Source organism: Chrysemys picta, chromosome 3, assembly GCF_011386835.1.
Source record: "Chrysemys picta bellii isolate R12L10 chromosome 3, ASM1138683v2, whole genome shotgun sequence".
Taxonomy (NCBI): domain Eukaryota; kingdom Metazoa; phylum Chordata; order Testudines; family Emydidae; genus Chrysemys; species Chrysemys picta.
The window spans coordinates 133,105,378-133,127,905 of record NC_088793.1 but is presented as its reverse complement, the minus strand read 5'-3'; the positions used below and the strand labels follow the sequence as shown (position 1 = coordinate 133,127,905).

Below are 22,528 nucleotides of genomic sequence, written 5' to 3'. Positions count from 1 at the left end.
AGTTCAAATTACAGAAAACCAGAACAAACATTTAAAGGAATGCTCACAATTGTATTATAAAGGGATTTTAAAAATGGGTTGTAATAGTTTCTTGGAATCTTGGAAATGTTTATTTCCCTAGTAATTTTGTCAGTCTCTCTCAAGTTGTCAAATGTTAACTTTTCCTGTGCTCATTGTAACTGTGTCAGTTTGCCACTAGTTTAGATGACTTCTGGAGTCTTTTGTACGGGATAAAAGTCCAAATGCACATAGAGACCAACCCTGCAAACTATTACTCATATAAGTAATCCTGCTGTCTTCAGTGCCTTTTGTATAAGTTTGTCAGGATCAAGTTAATCAGTGATAGACTATCAAAGTTAAATAAAGCTCTTCCCTTATTGTCCAAAATGTTAAATTAAAGGCGGAAATGAGAGAAAAACAAAATCAACCCTGAAGATGTGGTTGTGAAAGGTTTTTTTAATGTGTGTGTTTAGTGTGCTTTTAATATCTGATTGTGCCTGTTCAGTTTTAGGTTTTAATGTTTTAGATAGCATTGTGTGAGGTTCAATTAAATTTCTGAGCCTAACATAGCTATTTGCCCTACCCCATCCTTGTGTTTCTTATGGAGCAGAAACCCACACACACTGCTGCCTTCTGTCCTCTTCTCTGTTTTGGACCACATATAAAAAGGAATTGTGCTTATTAAAGGATTATTGTCAACTTCAAAATCACACCTGTGTCTGAAAAATTACCTAATATTATTACAGTTGGCATTTCAGATTACTGAGCTGAAACTGGTTGAAGGAAAAACATTCTTTTTTTTTTTTTTTTCCAGTTTGGTCATTTTGTGTATAGTCAGTTTTACTGACAACTCCCCCTCTTCTCTCCCCCCCCCCGCCCCAAAATAATATGTTGGTTTCCTCTACAGTTTGTGTGAGAGCTTTCACACAGCAAGAGGGGAGAGAGATACATTTTTTTTAAAAATAGGAAAAGGTGATTTTTAAAACCACAATGGGAGGAAAATTTAGGGAAGGGGTATAGTACTTGAGACTGTTTTTAACTCATTTTTTGAAACTGATTAGATTTCAAGTTGACATTGTCCATTTAACTAATTGCTTGATGCAGACCTCCAGGAGAAGATGGCAGGCTTCTCCCATGCTGCCTCTCATACTTGTGAGGAGTTCCCCATAATCACCCACAAAGCAACCTCATTGTCTTCCTTCAAAACTCTACTTTTCTGTGATGTCTACAAGAAATGTGACAATGGTTAGGCCAGTGGCATGCTGAAATCAGAGCCTATCATGCTGATCAATATTGTCTCATTGTTTCCTGGTACTTCCAGTCTAGCTGAATGTATCCATCTTTTGTCTTATACTTAGGTTGCACATTCTTTCGGGCTGGGACTATCTTTTTTGTTCTGTGTTAGTAAGCATCTAGCACAATGGGCTCCTGGCCCATGACTAGGGCTTCTGGGTACCATGGTAATACAAATAGTAAATAATATTTTGGTGTGTTTACAAATGAAAGCCAACATGAAGTTTAAACATTTATAGATGAAAGTTGTATTTGTTTTTTAATAAGCTAAACAGGAGCAAGGCACTTTCATTCTGGAATAAGTGTCCACAAATGTAGTTATTCAGAAATGAATTAACTCCATGTACAGACAAGCTTTTGGTTCTGAAAGATGTGAACTGTTCCATTCATGTGAATGGGTTGTCAAGTCTGAAACTTAAAGCTTGCAATTTAAATGAAACTGTTAGGTATTTCAGTGCTGACCATTTTAGCAGAACACTAGCTAATGTTCTTATCTCACAATCCCAAACTATTTCCTATGCTCTCCAGGGGCAAAATGCTGTGATGAGTCAAAAATGTAAACTAAAGAATATTTTTCCTTCTCTAGAAACCAATTTTGAAGAAAGCCCTTCTTGTTGTTCTACAGTGGTGTTTCAACCACAATTTCAGTGTTCGACTTTATGCATTAGTAGCCCTCAAGAAAATCTGGGGCATGTGCAAAGCATTGTGTGTGGAAGAATTTGAAGCTTTGACACCAGTTATTGAATCGAGTCTTCATCAAGTGGAAAACATGCATGGTGCAGGGTTAGTGAAATTCTTCTGATTTAGAATGCAGCTCTTCCATCTATCTTTGCTGGAATCATTTGTAGTGTCTGAGGACCTTCTTAAACCACTTGTCTAATCTTGTCAAGTAGCACTTGATAATCTTTGTGATTTTCACGTGTTTCATCTATTTAAGTAGAACACTTAGAAATGGAATTTAAAGATGTCATCAGCAGATAAAATGAAATTATAGAAAACTTCCTTCCTTCTCTGTGCTTCAGAATTAAAAGGTTTCATTTAATTTGAATCCTCAGTAGAAAGTTCTGCATTCATCCGATAACTATTGTGCCTGTCTGAGAATGTGAGCAGACTGTTATTCAGACTATCGGCAGTGTAATGGAGATGAGCTTTAGTGGCTTGGGGAATAGGGCTCATAACTTTTTGTAGTCTGTCCTGAATTTTCTCATCTTGCCTCCCAGATTGAAAAACAAAGCTTATTAGGTAATAAATTACAGTAAATGTTTATTTGTTCTGTGCATTGTGAATTGGGGCTAGTTTGTCAATATAACATGTTTACAAATACAGGTGTTTAAATGTTTAATCTAACACATGGGTCGGCAACGTTTGGCACACGGCTCGCCAGGGTAAGCACCCTGGCGGGCCGGGCCAGTTTATTTACCTGCTGACGCGGCAGGTTCAGCCGATCACGGCCCCCACTCGCCGCGGTTTGCCGTCCCGGGCCAATGGGGGCGGTGGGAAGCCGCGGCCAGCACATCCCTCACCCGCGCCGCTTCTCACCACCCCCATTGGCCCGGGACGGCGAACCGGGGCGAGTGAGGGCCACGATCGGCCGAAACTGCTGCATCAGCAGGTAAATAAACTGGCCCGGCCCGCCAGGGTGCTTGCCCTGGCGAGCCGCTTGCCAAACGTTGCTGACCCCTGATCTAACAGATTGATTCCCAAAAGATTTGCATTTCTTGGCTATATATAAAGAAATGCCAGTACTTGTGTGTCCCCTGCATGTGGAGTTACAGTAGAACCCCTATTTTATGAATTAATTGTAGATTGATGAGTTTGTAAAATTCAAAAGTTCCTAACATTGAACATCTCAAAATTACAGTACGTATGGTGTATAAATTGCAGGATGGTGTACTGCATAGCCGCCTTCTTGTCGATCAAACCACTGCAAAGTGATTTTCAGTGCATTGAAGGCATTGGAATGTGAGTGGATGTTGACTTATTTTTCATCAACATTTCTCTCATTATGTGACCTTTTGTTTTTTTCTATGGAGGAAAAATGGTTCGTATAAATGGCCATTCATAAGATTGGTGTTCATAAAATCGAGGTTCACCTGTATTTGGCTTAAAGGATCATTCACATAGGAGATCCATGTTCAAAGAGTAATGTTTAGTGAGCACTACAAATTCCTTCCTGGGTGTAGGATCACATCACAAAACCTACAGCGAACATGTTGACATGTTACTGTAGTAGGGTCGCGCCGGGGCTCTACCCTCCAAGACGGAGGGGTGCCACACCGGCTCACTATAGCGCAGACAGTTAAAGCTCAGGTCCCTTTACGCAGGGGCTGGGTGCTAATCAACGGCTTAAGCAGGCCCGGGCCCTGGGTCAGGGCGCGGCACAAACAGTCCCAGCTCAGGCCCTTGGATGCAGGGGCTGAGCAGACAAGCAGTTAAGGAGCCCAGGCCCTAGGTCAGAGCGGGACACAAACAGTCACAGCTCAGGCCCTCTGGCGCAGGGGCTGAGCAGGCAAGCAGTTGGGGTAAGCCCAGGGTTCTACACCTGAGCGTCGGGTGAGGAGGAAGCCTGCCACCCGTGAGCGGGGGTGGCAGGGGGGAACGCAGGCCCACCCACTCCACTGAGTTCCAGCCCGGGGCCCTAGCAGCGGTTACTGCCGCTGCTGGTCAGTGGGGTATCCTGACTGAAACACACTGACATTGGCTCACCGGCCTCTGCAGCCTGACCGGGGTCGGCTACCCCCGGGCTACTTCGGTTTTCCCCCTCGGGGCCTACCTCGCTGGCGATGCCAGGTTTGGGCCAGTCCAGCAGCATCGGCTCCTCTGGTGCAGGGCTTGGGGGCCAGTCCGGCAGCTCTCCCCCAGGGTAGCTGGCACGGGGCAGGCTTGGCTCCTCCTCGGGGTAGCTGGTCCGGGGCAGGCTTGGCCAGTCCTCCTCAGGGTAGCTGGCGAGAGGTAGGCTCGGGGGGGGTAGCAGGCGGCCTGCGGCTGTCTCCCAAGCGGGAGCTCGGCCCGGGACGTCTGCTCTCTCTGGGGTCTGGGCCTCACTGAGCTCTGCTGGCGGGCTTTTATACTTCCGGGTCGGGGCCGTGACCTCGGAGGGGCGGGCCCCGGACCCGGTGGCTCCGCCCACGCTGGGGTTGGAGGAAGCTCAGCCCTATCGGAGACGGAGGGGTGCCACACCGGCTCACTACAGTTACTAATACTGCTTCTGTTCATTTATCTCTCTATTCCACATCTAATCAAATGTGTGCAGACTTGGGTCTTTTTATCTGCCAAGACTTGAGGGGGGAAAAAAAAGATATACTGGCACTAGAAAAGGTTCAGAGAAGGGCAACTAAAATGATTAGGGGTTTAGAACGCGTCCCATATGAGGAGAGATTAAAGAGACTAGGACTTTTCAGCTTGGAAAAGAGGAGACTAAGGGGGGAGATGATAGAGGTATATAAAATCATGAGTGATGTGGAGAAAGTAGATAAGGAAAAGTTATTTACTTATTCCCATAATACAAGAACTAGGGATCACCAAATGAAATTAATGGGCAGCAGGTTTAAAACAAATAAAAGGAAGTTCTTCTTCACACAGCGCACAGTCAACTTGTGGAACTCCTTACCTGAGGAGGTTGTGAAGGCTAGGACTATAACAGCGTTTAAAAGAGAACTGGATAAATTCATGGAGGTTAAGTCCATTAATGGCTATTAGCCAGGATGGGTAAGGAATGGTATCCCTAGCCTCTGTTTGTCAGAGGGTGGAGATGGATGGCAGGAGAGAGATCACTTGATCATTACCTGTTAGGTTCACTCCCTCTGGGGCACCTGGCATTGGCCACTGTCGGTAGACAGGCTACTGGGCTAGATGGACCTTTGGGCTGACCCAGTACAACTGTTCTTATTTTCTTAAATTAGGATCCTCCTGCAAATATTTGTGGTATCACTGAAACCCAAAGAAATAAAATGTTGAATGCAACTCCCTGCACTGTTTTAGGTGTTCGTAATTTCACTAACCATGGCAAGAGAAAGAGAAGGTTGAAATAATAGAGAAATTGATTATCTGCTATTTTTGCAGTGTATTTATTTGTAATTAGATCGACATGAACACTCCTCCTATTACTGGTTTGGGGTCTTAAGCAGTTTAGTTTGTTTAATTTTTCATTCATCTCTATTGTCACCATTCATAAGTCCTCTTATTCTGAGTTCCTGGGAGAACTTTTGTTCCCCTTCTCTAAGAGAAGGTATGATACCTTTCCCTATCAAACATACTTATCTTAGTTACCATAATTCATATAAATATGTTCCTTCCCAGTTCCTGGAAACACAAAGTGAATTTATTTCCAGTTCATTGTATTCATAAATGAGTCTCATAAATATGAGTGGTTAATATATATTTAAAATAGTCTCTTTTCTATTAACACAATATATAATATATGCATTTAGACTGGACTTCTTTACTGTCAGACTGTAATAAGTCAACATGTAGAATTTTGGCATATATCTTACTGTATTTTTGCAATGCATAGGAATGCTAGAAAGAATTGGCAACGAATCCAGGATCATTTCTTTTTTGCAACATTTCATCCCCTGAAGGATTACAGTCTAGAGGCAAGTACAAAATACTGTATATAATAGTCAATGATTTTTCACTGCTTTGCTGCTGTATTTGTAATTTGGACATTGTTCTACTGCATGATGAGTAATGATCAGTTGTAACTGATTTTTGGATTTCATGAAAAATAACTTCATAACGTTTTAGTGCAACTTAGACTAAAACAAATATATTTGGACTCAAATTATTTTTTAAATTATTTTTTTATAGCCATCATGGCTAGAAAACTAAATCAATGACATAGAAAACCCAAGAATGTAGGAGTGTATTATAATTGTTGTTGGTTAATCTGGAGGAAGCAGACAAGTGAACTCCTTTCTAGTCATATTTGTATTTGTTGCTCGATCAATTGTTTGCAGTAGCTCAGTTGCAGCCAATAAGACACACATGGGCCACCACAACGTTTTTTTTATATGACCCACCTTCAGAATTTTATCCCGCTCACTCTTGCACTTGTTCTATGATGTGCTGTTAAACTGCTTTTTGGAGTGGCTTAGCTAAAAGTACTCACTTTCTGTCAGTTAAAGACAAAGATGCATTTAAGTCAGACTCATCAGTTCCTCCTTCAGCTCAGCTTCATCACTGTGGCTCAGAATAACTCAAAGCTGAGTGATTAACAAAAGGGGAAGAGAAAATAAGGCAAAATAAAGGTGAAGATGAAAAACAGGAGTAGGGTGTCTAAAGCAGAAAAGAGGCAAGAATGAGGAAGAATGCACAGCTATCTTGACAAAAACAGAACATCCTCTCAGAAATTTGAAATTTGCTTGCTGTTGATTGAGGGAAAACTACCTGTTTTCAGATGTATTACATAAGAGTATGAATTTGGAGTGTCTTCTATACTTGAGCATCTCAGTTAATAAAATAATAGTTTACATAGTCAATCCATCCATGCTATTGGTGATCAATTAGTTTTCTAAATATCTTAATAATTTTTTGTTATGGCCCAATACATTTCTATGCAATCCTAGCTAGAGTGATTTAATCTGTTGCTCTAAAACAGTAACAGGAAGTCATTGAATGAATTACATTTCTTGCTTCTTTAGAGTCCAAATTGTATCTGCTCATTTCTTTCAGGGAGATTCACCTAAGATCACCGCCTTAGTTTTCCTGTAGACTAAATTTTCCCAAATTTCTCAGAAGAAAGGTGTGACGGGTTTGGGCCCTTTGGGGTGTCACCTGATGTGCTGGGGTGCCACTGAGTCAGCCTGTTCTGCCAGCCTGGATCCCCTTTACCTGGCTTTGCTGGGCTAGGCTCACAAGCCTTTTCCAGTCAAGCACACAGGAAGCGCCACGCCCAGCTGCACAGAGAGGCAGAGGTCCACTCTGGAAAGATTCAGCCTTAGGTGCTCGCCCCAACACCCTGGTGCCCACTCCCTTTAAGGGGTACAAACCCAAAGGTTTTATGAAATTCGCCCCCTCCCTCAATGTGGAGGGAGTTATGCACAACTTCTTGCCCCCCCCACCCCCGTTAGAAATTACATAAACTGGGTTATACTATAAACAAGAAGTAACTTTATTAACTACAAAAGGTGAATTTTAAGTGAATATATGAGATAACCGACAGAACAAAGCAGATTACTGACCAAATAAAGCAAAATATGCAAGCTAAGCTCAATATACTTAAGAAACAGGTCACAAAATGTAAATTCTCACCCTAAATGTTATTTTAGGCAGGCTGCAAAGTTTCTGTGATTCAGAATTCCAGTTATATTCCTTTTCAGACTGGACCCGTCTCAATCTGGACTCATTCCCCCCCACCCCACCCCCTTCAGGTGGCTTTCGCAGTCTTTCTTCTTGGGCAGACAGGCCATGGAGTGGAGGTGTCAGCTTGCCTTCCTCCCCGCCCTTAAATAAGATTTAATAAGGCGGGAATCCTTTGTTTCCCAAACTTGACCCCCCTTCCCTTCCAGTGGAAAGTTACAAGATGTCCCAGGCAATGTTTAGTATCAGGTGACAAGACCACCTGACTCTGTAGTATCACAGCATCCATGAGTCAGTGGCAGTATGGAGCGTCTGCAGGAAGGCCGAACCTTTTCACAGTCCATTGTCCTGGCTGATGGGTCATCAGCCCTGTCTGGCATTTCCATTGTTGTACCTGAAGTGTTAGCAGTGGGTGTCACCCAAAGTAGCATAGTTGAAATACAGATACATAGTCAATATTTCTAACTTCAGATACAGAAATGATACAGGCATACAAATTGGATAATTACATTCAATAAATTATAACCTTTTCAATGATATCTTACAAGCACCATCTTGTATAAAGTACATTTCAGTTATGTCATATTCATATTATAAGCATATTTTCATAAAGAATGGGTGAAACCTCACAAAAGGATTGTTTTTCTTTTCAGACTTACACATTTTTTAGTTCCAAACTATTGTGAAGTTTAGTGACTGTACCAACATATGAGGGTGGCATAACATTCCACTGATTAAATAAAACTAACCATTGAAATTGAAAGACGGTCTGGATTTCCAAATTGTGGTTTTCTATTTTTTCCTGATTTCCCCTCCCCTTTCCACCCCCATGTTTTGTATTTAGGTTAGTTATGGTTTATTTTTAGGAGTTAACATCTTTTATTGTTTTTTTTTTTAATTTTGTTGAAATATAGGGATTAAAAAATTATTGCCCTTCAGAACTCTGTGTTCTGAGGTATAAGCTTCCAGTGTGTGTCTGAGTTCCTTTGCTGCTAGCCCCTTAAACAAGCAATTTTTAACATTAGAAAAGTTCAGGAGTACTTGTGGCACCTTAGAGACTAATAAATTTATTAGAGCATAAGCTTTCGTGGACTACAGCCCACTTCTGCATCCGAATAAATTTGCTCTAATATGCTCTAATAAATTTGTTAGTCTCTAAGGTGCCACAAGTACTCCTGTTCTTTTTACGGATACAGACTAACACGGCTGCTACTCTGAAACCTGTCATTAGAAAAGTTGTACATTTGAGGCATTTTCCAGCATAATATTTGTAAAGACCTTTTCTTAGATTGTTGCTTTGGTAGGATTTTATGGGTTTTATCTTTAAAATTGGAAAATGTCCATAATGTTAAATATATGTTACTGTATTGCACCAGGTGATGAGTATTCAGTATTGATCAGTAAGTTATAGCTTATGATAGATAAAATATTTGTAATATAAAATAATGCTGAAGTTAGTTTAGTATCTCTTTGAAGTTTTTTTTCTGAGATTATCCTAAAAGTTCTGTGTTACATTGCAGACAATATTTTACACCCTTCCACGCCTTTCAGAACTTGTTGAAGATGAATGGATCCCACTCTGTAAATTTACCAGATATACCGACATTTCTTTGCCTGCAGCATTTCATTGGTTGCAGTCTCGAACTGAACTTCTTAATCTAAAACCAAGTGACTGGTCTCAGCAAGATATGGGTAAAAAATAAATTCATATATGTTTTGATCTAAGATTAATTATTTGGGTTTGGTAGTAGCAATATATTTGGTCAGTACTTGCTCTGCTAAACATAATTGTTAAAAAACCTGCAGTAGAGCATATAGTTATGCTGTGCTATTAGCATAATGTATAGAGATTGATGACAGTATGTGACCCTTATAGTTTCAGAAAGGTATAACTTTGGTGTCCTAGTAAACAGGGGTTCCCAAACAGTTTCATTATCATGTCAGTATTTTCCACATCTAAATAATTAAACCTAACACTTTTTTTCTTAGGTTCAGATTTAGTTGAAATGGATAACCAAACAGAATGGACAGATGTTCAGAAAAAGATCATCCCTTGGAAAAACAGTAGTCCTGATTTAGACCTGGAACTGGTATTTCAGGACCGGGCAGCTAAACTTGGTAAATCCAACAGTAGGTTGATTGTAGTGGCCTCACTTATTGATAAACCCACCAATTTAGGAGGTAAGGTTCAATGCATATTTTTAATACTTTATTTGAGCAGGGTGTATTGACTTTTTGTGATTTAAATAGCTGATTTTATTCATGATTTAAATCAGTAAGCAGGAAATATTGATTTAAATAATCAATTTAAAGCTTATTTGCATTTGTATTTTTTATTTATCTTCCTAAAGAAAGGTTGGTTCTTATTAGTTGGTATAATTGAGTACCTTTTTTGTTGTTGTTTTTGTTTGTTTGTTTGTTTTTGCTAGCCAGGAAAATACACTGGATAGTCATTATTTAAGCAGTTATATAGCTCAACATATATTTATTCAGATTCTTAATCTTTACTTTTTGTTGTTGTTAGAATGGTGAAAAAATGACACATTTCTTATTGTTTAGATTAATTTTTTACTTGTGATTTGTGTTTAAACTGAATTTGGATTGGAAATTGGAATTAAATTTAAAAAAATTATTAAAACAGTGTTTTCAAATTGTTTTTATTAGTTAGATAAAACTATCCTAAATGTGCTGGATACATAAGAAATAAAAGTATGTTTAGCAAAACATGTTTTGCCTTTAAAACCAACTGATTTATTAAACAAAGTAAATATTATCTGTAATTAGTGAATTGAACTGATGGTTTCTGGCCTTCATGTCGTTCAGGAGTTTAGAACTCGTAATCACATCCTTTCACATCTAGTTTTTATTCATAGATTGGAAGAGGAAAATAAGCTTTCCTGCTTTTTCAATTCTCAGGCCATTTCTCAACTTTGAATGAACTAGTCATTGAACTGAACTAGTTGAATAAATTGAAATGAAGAAAATATTCACTCTGCATCTGCAAAAGGAACTACTGCTATCGAAAACTGATTTAGCACTTCGACAAAGTTTAGTTCCAGGTGCTTAGCCTTAGTCGACCACCAGTTCAGGAGTTTGACTTTCTTTAAAATTTTGACAGCAAACACGGAGTACTTGAATATTATTTTTTGTATTTAATTTAGATGATTTTAGTAGATTATACTAAGTTTTGGCCTTTACATAGGTTGTCATAATTTCAAATGTAATTTGTTTAAATAAATATCTCTCTTTTGAAAAATAATTTAAATTTAAAAAAAATCTGATTTAAATTTTTTTAAAAATCATACGCGGGGGAATCCTACTCAGTTCCTTCTCAACCGCCCCTGGCTAACGACAGAGCTATAGTTGTCCATCCGCAGATCATTAACTCTTTTAGAATTGCCAGTTTTTAGCTTCCATTGAAGCCCTTTTTCTTTACTTCGTTTAGATTTTATTTTGGCCGTCGCCTTAAAAAAAGAAAGAAAAAAAAAAAAGGACTTTGTCTTCTGCCAACCCCTTGTCGGGGGGCTGTGGGGGGCGGGTGGGGAGACGACCCCCCCTAGACAAAGGTATGCCCTGCATCCCAGGCTTCAAAAAGTGCCTCAATTGCAAGGAATCTATCCTGGTGACTGATGGACACTTGCAGTGTGTTCATTGCCCGGGAGAGAACTACATTCCACAGAATTGTGGTTTGTATCAGCAACTGAAGCCCAGATCCAGTACCAACAGCACCAAAGTTGTGTCAATCTGGTACCCAGGGCATGCATAATATTGTACCGATGGAGCAAGTCAGGTTGTTCCATCCAGTGACCCAATGGTCCCCGGCAAGAAAGCACTGGTACCACAAGGGCATGAAAAATATAGAAGATCCGACCTGGGGAAGGCTCCGTCAGTACAGATGTCAACATCAGTACCGCCTGTGGTACGCCTGGCACCAACAGACCTTGCAATCAGGTCCACATTTCTGACCCCATCTATACAAGCCTCTTGGCACCGACAACCACTGCGGGGACCTCTGCACCGCCAGACTTCCAGTGCGCAACGGATCTTTTGGTGTCTGATGCACCGGACTCGCCTCTGCTCATTACCGGGGACCCAGTACCTAGTTCACCGAAAGCCTTTGACCACCCTTGGCTTACCATGCATCACCCTTTTCGTTGTTGCAGTCAGAAAGTGAGCAAGAGGACATGGTTTCCCACCACTCTTCTCACCTGCCATATGGGACCCAGTTTCACTGTGGACCTCAGGCATATCATCCCCCATGTCCATAGCCTTCCTGGTTTGGTCAGCTGTGCACCAACTCAACCACCAGCGCCTTCCCATCACAGTGGCCATACTGTAATCCTTAGCAGGTTCAAAGACAACAGGTCTCCCTTACCTCTAGTGCAGTGGTTCTCAAGCTGGGGGTCGGGACCCCTCAGAGGGTCGCAAGGTTATTACATGGGGGGTCGTGAGCTGTCAGCCTCCACCCTAAACCCTGCTTTGCCTCCAGCATTTATAATGTTGTTAAATGTATAAAAAAGTGTTTTTAGTTTATAAGGGGGGGTCGCACTCAGTGGCTTGCTATGTGAAAGGGGTCACCAGTACAAAAGTTTGAGAACTACTGCTCTAGTGTGACCTACCAGCAACCGAGGAAACACCATTGAGCTGCAGCCTGGAGGGCTTCTGAAGCTCCTGAACAGGCAAGGGAGGAACTGAAGGCTGAAGTTGAGGAGAAAGTTACTCCTCAAGCACACTTCTCATCATCACCGCCAAACCATCTATGGCAGATGATTTTAAACTGTTCCAGGACTTGGCACAGAGGGTGGCAGAAACATTGCAAATACCTCTGGAAGAGGTGAGCGAGTCGCACTACAAGCTGGTGGACATTTTACATTCCTCCACCTCCTCTGGAGTGGCCCTCCCTATTAATGAGGCACTACTGGACCCCACCAAGGTCATATGGCAGGCCCCCGCGTCTGTTCCACCAACATGCAAGCCCGCTGACAAGAAATATTACGTGCCAGCAAAAGAGACAGAGTTTCTCTTCTCCCATCCACCTCCCAATTTGATCATTGTGGATGCTGTTAATTCTAAGGGCTGCCAACACCAGTTTAAATCCACCCCTTTCAGACCAGGACTGAAAGCATCTGGACCTTTTTGGCAGGAAAGCATACTCCTCGGCCATCCTCCAGTTCCGTGTTGCAAACTATCAAGTCTTATTGGCAAAATATGACTATCAGAACTATGCAAAACTCAGTTCTTTTATTGAGCAGCTCCACAATTCCCATAAGGAGCAATTTAAAGTCATAGTCAACGAAGGCCAACTGGTGGCTAAGACATCTCTCGAGTCTGCACTTGATGCATCTGACACAATGGCATGTTCGATCTCTACTGCCATTGTGATGAGATGGGTCTCATGGTTTCATCTGTCTGGCTTCCCAAAGGAGGTCCAATGGACTGTGGAGGACCTTCCTTTTAAAGGGACAAAGCTATTAGCCAAGAAGACCAACGCCTCCCTTCACAATTTAAAAGATTCCAGGACCACTCTTCATCCCTCAGGATTTATACACCTGGGTACAAAAGAAATTATAGTCCTCCGCCACGAATCAAGCCCCACTCATCACAATATTCATCTCAATATTCAGCACAGAGATCATATGAACTCCAGATGAAGAAGCCCAGGTTACCCAGATTGAAGATGTCAGGATCACAACCCACTTCCTCTCAACCCTCCACCTCAAAGCAACAATTTTAACGATTGGTCGAAGTGCCCGTAGAACATTCTCCTTATTGTTATCTCATGCTGGAAAACCCCACCCATTCCTTCAGAGACCGTCTCACCCCATTCCGCAGCACCTGGGAACGGATAATCTCCGACAAATGGATGCTGGAGATCAACCGTGATGGATACTCCATCCATTTCACCTCCCTTCCCCCTAGCAAACACCCTTCCCTTCCTTCTTCAGAACCCTCTCACAAGAGCCTGCTATGTCAAGAGATAAACCTTAGCGTAGGAGCCAGAGAGCCAGTGCCCACAGCTCTAAGAGGCAGAGGCTTCTACTCTCATTACTTCCAGTTACTGAAGAAAAAAGAGGGTTGGAAACCCATACTGGAACTCGGAGCGCTCATAGACCTGCCTTTTCTACAATTATTATTATTAATTCTACCATTTCCATCTAGTAATGAACCAATACCATTGAGAAGATTCTGTTTATTCCTAGTATAGTTACAAAACTCCTTATTGTTCTTAACTCTACTGGTCAGAGATTTCTCCTTGTGTCATTTGTGTGTATGTAACCCAAAACTCATACATATATCCCGACCCACTGCACTGTAACATCATTGGAAGTAAATATTGCAGAATACTTTATAGGACATTGTGGTAAAGGTGGGATTGGTTTGTTTTTTAGTTATTTATTTCTAACCTACTGATAGGTTATAGAAGGCATTTTCCTTTTTCTGCTGACATTGTGAGAGTCATGATTTGGAACATACATGAAAAGCACTTGGAAATAACCCTGTTGACTAAAACTAGAGGGCTAGAGAAATAAATGTTTATATTGCTGGAGATTATTTGTTTTCAGATTGTCTTCTCTTTTTCATGTGCTTTAATACCTTAGTTTTGTTGTTTAAAGTATTCTTTATATTTTAAATCTTGTGCTTATTTGTAGGTTTGTGTCGTACAAGTGAAATATTTGGGGCATCTGCTTTAGTTGTTGGCAGTCTTCATTATATAAATGATAAGCAATTTCAACATCTCAGTGTTTCCGCGGAACAGTGGCTTCCTCTTGTCGAGGTGGGTGGGAAAAGTATTTTAGCTGCTTACTTAAAAGGAGCACTGTACTTATAAATTCATTCAAACTGATGCCCTCTAAGTCAAGGGTCTCACTTTTTTCCCCTCTCCTGAAAATTAACTGCTTTACCCATTTGGCATAAGTAACTACTTTTGTTTTATGCTAGTATCAAGGTATTTTTGCATTAGCTTGCTGCTTTTGAAAACCCTTGTAGCAGTTTTTAAAAGGTTGGTTTGTTGATTGTTTTTTGTGTTAATGAAACTGATTGTATTAGTTGCCTCTTGTTTTATAACATACTCTGACTCTAGTATTTTACAGCTGATGGTTGTACGTTGAAATTTAAAATTCTTTTGTAAAACTTAAATGATTCATTTAAATGTTGTTATTCTCATCTTGTTTAGCCCATTTATTTGACGATGAGAATAATTAATCACACAGTTTGCCTGAAACTAATTTACAAAGTAGATTTCAGAGCCTTTTCTATAGTTTATCAAAATCAGGGCATCTTGCTTCAGACTGTAGGTCTAACACTTAGCACTATATGCAAGCCTCTGGTTGTAGCCTTTTATATAGATATTAGGGCTGTCAATTAATCGCAGTTAACTCACACGATGAACTCAAAAAATCAATCACAATTTAAAAAATTAATCGCAGTTTGAAAGCATTGTTAAACAATAGAATATCAATTGAAATATATTAAATATTTTGCATGTTTTTCTACATTTTCATATATACTGTATTCTGTGTTGTAATTGCAATCAGTGTATTTTTTATTTCAAATATTTTTTATTTCAAATATTTGCATTGTAAAAATGATAAACAAAAGAAATAGTATTTTTCAGTTCACCTCATACAAGTACTGTAGTGCAATCTCTTTGTCGTGAAAGTGCACCTTACAAATGCAGATTTTTTTTGTTACATAACTGCACTCAAATAAAACATTGTAAAACTTCAGAGCCTACAAGTCCACTCAGTCCTACTTCTTGTTCAGCCAATCGCTAAGGCAAACAAGTTTGTTTATATTTACAGGAGATAATGCTGCCCGCTTCTTATTTACAATGTCACCAGAAAGTGAGAACAGGCATTTGCATGGCACTTTTGTAGCTAGCATTGCAAGGTATTTACATGCCAGATATGCTAAACATTCATATGCCCCTTCATGTTTTGGCCACCATTCCAGAGAACATCCTTCCATGCTGATGATGCTCGTTTAAAAAAATAATGTGTTAATTAAATTTGTGACTGAACTCCTTGGGGGAGAATTGTATGTCCCCTGCTTTGTTTTACCCACATTCTGCCATATACAGTATTTCATGTTATAGCAGGCTCGGATGATGACCCAGCACATGTTCATTTTAAGAACACTTTCACTGCAGATTTGACAAAATGCAAAGAAGGTACCCAATGTGAGATTTCTAAAGATACAGCATTCGACCCAAGGTTTAAGAATCTGAAGTGCCTTCCAAAATCTGATCAGGACGGGGTGTGGAGATGCTTTCAGAAGTCTTAAAAGAGCAACACCCTGATGCAGAAACTACAGAACCCGAACCACCAAAAAAATCAATCTTCTGCTGGTGGCATCTCACTCAGATAATGAAAATGAACATGTGTCAGTCTGCACTGCTTTGGATTGTTATCAAGCAGAACTCTTCATCAGCATGGACGCATGTCCCCTGGAATGGTGGTTGAAGCATGAAGGGACATATGAATCTTTAGTGCATCTGGCACGTAAATATCTTGCAACGCCGGCTACAACAGTGCCACGAGAACACCTGTTCTTCTTCGAGTGCTTGCTCATACCCATTCCATTAGGTGTGTGCGCACCGCGTGCACGATCGTCGAAGATTTTTACCCTAGCAACACCGGCGGGTCGGCTGTGGAGCCCCCTAGAGTGGCGCCTTCATGGCGCTGAATATATACCCCAGCCGACCCGGCGCCCCCTCAGTTCCTTCTTACCGCCCCTGACGGTCGTTGGAACTGTGGAGCGCTGCTTAGCTGTTCTCCACTTTCCCTAGCTTATTTTGTTGTATCATAGTTATAGTTATAGTTATAGTTCTAGTGTTTGTAGTAAATTAGTTAAGTAGTTTTAAAGTTGTTCTAAGTAGTCCAGGGGATTAAGGGGGTCGTCTCCCCCCTTTCTCCCCCGGCCGCGGGGCCGGGCTCATGCCCAACGCTCCCGGCTTCAAGCTGTGCGCCTCCTGCGCTAAGCCTATGCCCACGAGCGACCCGCACGACTCCTGTCTGAAGTGCCTGGGAGAGTCCCACCAAACAGATAAGTGCAAGATCTGTAAGGCCTTCCGACCAAGGACCAAGAAGGAGCGGGACTTTCGGCTCAGGCAACTCCTGATGGAGGCGGCACTTAGCCCGGACACTCCTTCCACGGGCCAGGCCCCGGCGCCTAGCACCTCGGTGCGCAGTGCCCCGGCGGCACCGGCTATGACGACCACGCGAGTGGCGTCAGACAAGCCTCCCCGGCACCGGACCTCGTCGGCACCGCAAGCACAGCAAGTGCCTCGGCGCCGGTCATTATCCCCGGGGCATAAAAAAGCCCATAAGACGGGGACATCCGTGCCGAAGACGCCGGCTCCCCCAGTGCCGGGGGTAGAGCCGCGTCCGCCGGTGGAGCAACGAAAACAGGTGCCTCCAGCACCGTCGACTCCGGCGCCGAGGCCGTTGAGTCCGGTGCAAATAGCGTCTCCTCCCAGGCCGGCGGTGATACAGTGTCTCCCGTCGACTCCAGAGACCTTCGCGGCGGCGAGAGACTTAATAGCTCTCACGGAGCCGGCACCGCCTCAACCACCGGCACCGACTGCACCGTTGACTCGCCCGGTCCAGTCGAGGGGGAAACCTGCCTTGATGCGCCCGCCATCACAAGGGCTGGAACCTCGGCACCGATCCAGGTCCCGAAGCAGGTCCCCACGCCGCTCGCAGTCCCGGCACCGAATATCGTCTCGGCACCGGTCGTACTCGCGGCCAAGATCTTCTTCGCGGCACCGCTCTTCGTCTCGGCACCGATATGATCGTCGGCACCGATCAACGTCGAGACGTAGCTCTCGGCACCGCTACGGTCGACGCTCGACGTCGAGGGGCCGCTCCCGGCACCGGGCATACTCCAGGTCCTCGTCAAGGTCCAGATCCGACTCCCGGCACCGACGAGGTCATCGGCACCGGTCGCGGTCCCGGCACCGATCGCCGGCACCGCGCAGAGATAGATCATCTCCGGACCGGCACCGTGCACCGCAGCCCACAGGGATCGTTTCATCTCTCTCGGCACCGCCATGGCCGTCAAGATCGGTGTCTCGCTCCTCGGAGGACCTGTCGAGATCGGCATACCCCCCTCAAGGGCAGGCCGAGGAACGAAACTTCGGCCATTGGCAGGAGATGGCAGAGGACCACTCTCATGGACCATCTCACTGGTCGTTTTGGACCCCGTGGGCGTACCACCAGGAGCAAGGGGCTCCAATACCATCGACCTGTCGCTCGGGTCACTCGGTCAGAAGGGCCCCAGAATCCACCATCTCTCGGCCTCCGCCAGGAGGCATGGAGGCTTCCGTGTCCACGCCACCCGACACCATGGACCCAAGTGCAGGTGATGCTCCGGCCCAAGAGCAGGGGGATCAGGACCCCCCCTTGGATCCGGTACCACCGGAGGCATCCTCTTCCTCCTCTCCGGATGAGGCAGTGGCGGGCACTTCATGTACGGGTCCCCCTCCGATAGATCTTCGGGCTCACCAGGATCTCCTGCGTAGGATGGCCCGTAATATGGACCTGCAGGCGGAGGAGATAGTGGAGGTGCACGACCCGATCGTGAATATCCTTGGAGCGGATGCCCCATCGAGGGTGGCGTTACCCCTGATCCGCACGATCCAAACGAATGCGGATACGATATGGCAAACTCCTGCCTCTATTCCACCCACAGCGAGAGGGGTGGAAAGGAAATACTTTGTCCCGTCTAAGGACTATGGGTACTTGTATACCCACCCCCAACCGTGTTCACTGGTGGTGGAATCAGTGAATGCACGAGAGCGCCACGGCCAGCAGGCTGCAGCGCCTAAATCAAAAGAGGCTAAGCGGCTCGATCTGTTTGGCCGTAAGGTTTACTCAGCCGGAGGGCTACAACTTAGAGCGGCGAACCAACAGGCGCTACTGAGCCGCTACAATTTCAACTCCTGGAACTCTATGGGGAAGTTTAAGGAGTTGATTCCCCAAGAGTCCAGGGAAGAATTTGGAGCCATGGTAGAGGAGGGTAAGAAGGTGGCTCGGACCTCCTTGCAGGCCTCCTTGGACATTGCAGACTCAGCTGCGAGAACCCTGGCTTCGGGTATCGCTATGCGCAGGATCTCCTGGCTTCAGGTTTCGGGTTTGCCTCCGGAGCTGCAGCAAACCCTACAAGATCTGCCCTTTGAGGGTCATGGATTGTTCTCAGATAAGACGGACTCTCGCCTGCAGAGCCTCAAGGACTCGAGAACAATCATGCGTTCCCTGGGGATGCATGTTGTGGGCCCTCAGCGCAGGCCATTTAGGCCGCAGCCTCAGCGCTTCTACCCCCCCCCCCCCCCGCCTCGTCAGAGACAGGACTCGGCCCGGAGGCGAGGGCGAGGTGGTAGAAGAAGGTGGACCGGCCCTCAACCTGGTCAGAACCAGGGGCCACCTAGACCACCTTCAGGCCCCAGGCAGAACTTTTGAAGGTGCGGTCGAGGACGGCGCCCCAGTCATCCCCCAGGATCCAGCCCCCTCCTTTCGGGATCGCCTCTCCCACTTCCACCGTGCTTGGTCCCTTATAACTTCGGACCGTTGGGTCCTCCGCACGGTGGACAGGGGATACGCTATCCAGTTCTCTTCTATTCCCCCCTTTTCCCCCCCTTCCCCGTCCCTCTTCAGGGACCCTTCTCACGAGCAACTTCTTATACAGGAAGTTTCTACGCTCCTCGCTATGGGGGCCATAGAGGAGGTTCCAGTGGAATTAAGGGGCAGGGGATTCTATTCCCGCTACTTCCTCATTCCCAAGTCCAAAGGAGGTCTGCGACCCATCTTGGACTTGCGCGGACTCAACAAATTCGTAGTAAAGTTGAAGTTCCGCATGGTCTCTCTGGGGGCCATTATCCCTTCCCTCGATCCTGGAGACTGGTTCGCCGCCCTCGACATGAAAGACGCATACTTTCACATTGCTATTTACCCGCCTCACAGATGCTTCCTGCGATTCGTGGTAAACAGGGTGCATTACCAATTTGCAGTCCTTCCCTTCGGCCTATCCTCAGCCCCACGGGTGTTCACGAAATGTATGGCTGTCGTGGCAGCGTACCTTCGTCGGCAAGGGATACAGGTGTTCCCGTACCTAGACGACTGGCTGGTACGCGGTCGCACCAAAGAACAAGTTCGCGATCACGTCCACATAATAGTGCGCACATTCAACAAGTTGGGTATCCTACTCAACAAGGACAAATCCACTCTAGAACCTACCCAGAGAATAGAATTCATCGGTGCGGTTCTAGACTCCAGACGCGCACAAGCCATCCTGCCAGACAATCGCTTTTGCACCATCACGAGCCTCATCCAAGGACTCAAGGCCTTCCCAACTACCACGGTGAGGTCGTGCCTTACTCTGCTGGGTCACATGGCTTCCTGCACGTACGTAACCAGGCATGCCAGACTTCGGCTTCGCCCACTCCAGACCTGGGTGTCATCAATATACCGCCCACATCGGGACAGCCTGAATATGGTGGTCACAATCCTGAACTCGGTCCTGACCTCCCTCACATGGTGGCTAGATCACAATGTGGTTTGCGAAGGGATGCCGTTTCACGCCCCACAACCCTCTCTGCACCTGGTCACGGACGCTTCTTCTCTGGGTTGGGGCGCCCATCTCAACGAGCACCATACCCAGGGCCTGTGGACTGCATCCCAGCTAGCCCTGCACATCAATGTTCGGGAACTGATGGCGGTGCGCCTGGCGTGCCAGGCATTTCTCAACCTCCTACGTGGTCGCTGCGTGTTAGTTCTCATCGACAACACCACGGCCATGTTTTACATCAACAAGCAGGGAGGAGCACGTTCGTCAATTCTATGCCAGGAGGCCATTCGCCTGTGGGACTTCTGCATTGCCCACTCAATCCTTCTCACGGCATCGTTCCTCCCTGGAGTCCAGAACACTCTGGCGGACCGACTCAGCAGGTCCTTTCAAACACACGAGTGGTCTATCCGTCCGGACATCATACATTCCGTTTTCCAGAAGTGGGGGTTTCCCCAGATAGACCTGTTTGCATCTCGAGACAACAGGAAGTGTCACGTGTTCTGCTCCCTGCAAGGTCGAGCCCCGGGCTCCCTCTCGGACGCGTTTCTCCTTCCCTGGAAGGACCACCTGTTTTATGCCTTCCCTCCGTTTCCTCTGGTCCACAAGGTACTGCTCAAATTGCGCAGAGACCAGGCACAGGTGATTCTGATCGCCCCAGCGTGGCCGAGACAACATTGGTACACCACGCTGTTGGAACTCTCGGTTCGGACACCGATCCCGCTTCCATTATGCCCGGATCTCATTTCTCAGGACCACGGTCGCCTGCGTCACCCCGACCTGCAATCACTCCACCTCACGGCGTGGCTGCTCCATGGTTCACCCAGGCAGAGCAACAGTGCTCACACTCTGTCCAACAGATTCTGCTGAGCAGTAGGAAGCCCTCAACACGGACCACATACTTGGCCAAGTGGAAGCGATTCTCCTGTTGGTGCGAACAACGAGCCACGTCCCCGTTGCACGCACCTATCCCTCTCATTTTGGAATATCTCCTCTCCCTAAAACAGCAAGGGTTGGCGATATCTTCAATTAGAGTTCACCTGGCCGCTATATCGGCCTTTCATCCAGGGGAACTCGCGTCCTCGGTATTCTCTAATCCGATGGTCGTTAGATTCCTCAAGGGCTTAGACCGGATGTACCCACAACAACGTCAGCCCGTTCCGACATGGGACCTCAACCTGGTTCTTTCCAAGCTCACAGGTCATCCATTCGAGCCACTGGCCACCTGTTCACTTTTGTACCTATCCTGGAAGACAGCCTTCCTCGTAGCCATCACCTCAGCAAGGCGCGTTTCTGAACTCAGGGCGCTTACATCCGAGCCCCCTTACACAGTTTTCCATAAGGATAAAGTGCAGCTTCGTCCACATCCTGCGTTTCTCCCTAAGGTGGTTTCTCCTTTTCATATCAACCAGGATATATTTCTCCCAGTCTTTCATCCTAAACCACATGCTACTCGCCAGGATCAACGTTTGCATTCTCTGGACGTACGCAGGGCCCTGGCTTTCTATATTGACCGCACAAGGCACTTTAGAAAGACGACGCAACTCTTCGTTGCAGTGGCCGACCGAATGAAAGGCTCACCGGTCTCATCACAACGCCTATCCTCCTGGATTACGTCTTGCATCCGAACTTGCTACGACCTGGCAGGTGTCTCAGCACCACACCTCACCGCTCACTCCACGAGGGCCCAAGCTTCCTCGACGGCTTTCCTGGCGCAAGTTCCGATCCAGGACATTTGTAGAGCTGCGGTTTGGTAGTCAGTCCACACGTTTACAGAACACTATGCACTAGTGCAGCAGTCCAGGGACGATGCTGCCGTCGGATCAGCGGTTTTGCACACAGCAATGTCTCACTCCGACCCCACCACCTAAGTTGGGCTTGGGAGTCACCTAATGGAATGGATATGAGCAAGCACTCGAAGAAGAAAAGACGGTTACTCACCGTTGTAACTGTTGTTCTTCGAGATGTGTTGCTCATATCCATTCCAAACCCGCCCCCCGTCCCCACTGTCGGAGTAGCCGGCAAGAAGGAACTGAGGGGGCGCCGGGTCGGCTGGGGTATATATTCAGCGCCATGAAGGCGCCACTCTAGGGGGCTCCACAGCCGACCCGCCGGTGTTGCTAGGGTAAAAATCTTCCGACGATCGTGCACGCGGCGCGCACACACCTAATGGAATGGATATAAGCAACACATCTCGAAGAACAACAGTTACAAAGGTGAGTAACCGTCTTTTCTCACTTTCAGGTGACATTGTAAACAAGAAGTGGGCAGCATTATCTCCTGTAAATGTAAACAAACTTGTCTGTCTGAGCGATTGGCTGAATAGGAAGTAGGACTGAGGGGATTTGCAGACTGTACATTTTACATGGTTTTA

General features: G+C 45.3%; 1 protein-coding gene across 10 annotated transcripts in view; it reads left to right on the top strand.

Annotated features, from left to right (window-relative positions):
• TARBP1 (TAR (HIV-1) RNA binding protein 1) overlaps window positions 1–22,528 on the top strand; it is a 110,575-nt gene that overhangs the window by 80,601 nt on the left and 7,446 nt on the right. For 6 of the 10 annotated variants that reach the window (XM_065589039.1, XM_065589038.1, XM_065589036.1 and 3 more), the window contains 5 exons: window positions 1,880–2,076; window positions 5,807–5,888; window positions 9,114–9,285; window positions 9,583–9,774; window positions 14,244–14,368. In XM_065589039.1, the coding sequence (XP_065445111.1) occupies window positions 1,880–2,076; window positions 5,807–5,888; window positions 9,114–9,285; window positions 9,583–9,774; window positions 14,244–14,368 (768 nt within the window). Of the gene's footprint in view, window positions 1–1,879; window positions 2,077–5,806; window positions 5,889–9,113; window positions 9,286–9,582; window positions 9,775–10,509; window positions 10,948–14,243; window positions 14,369–22,528 lie in introns of those variants that run through there. The other 4 variants (XR_010599767.1, XR_010599766.1, XR_010599768.1 and 1 more) reach the window with 2 other exon arrangements.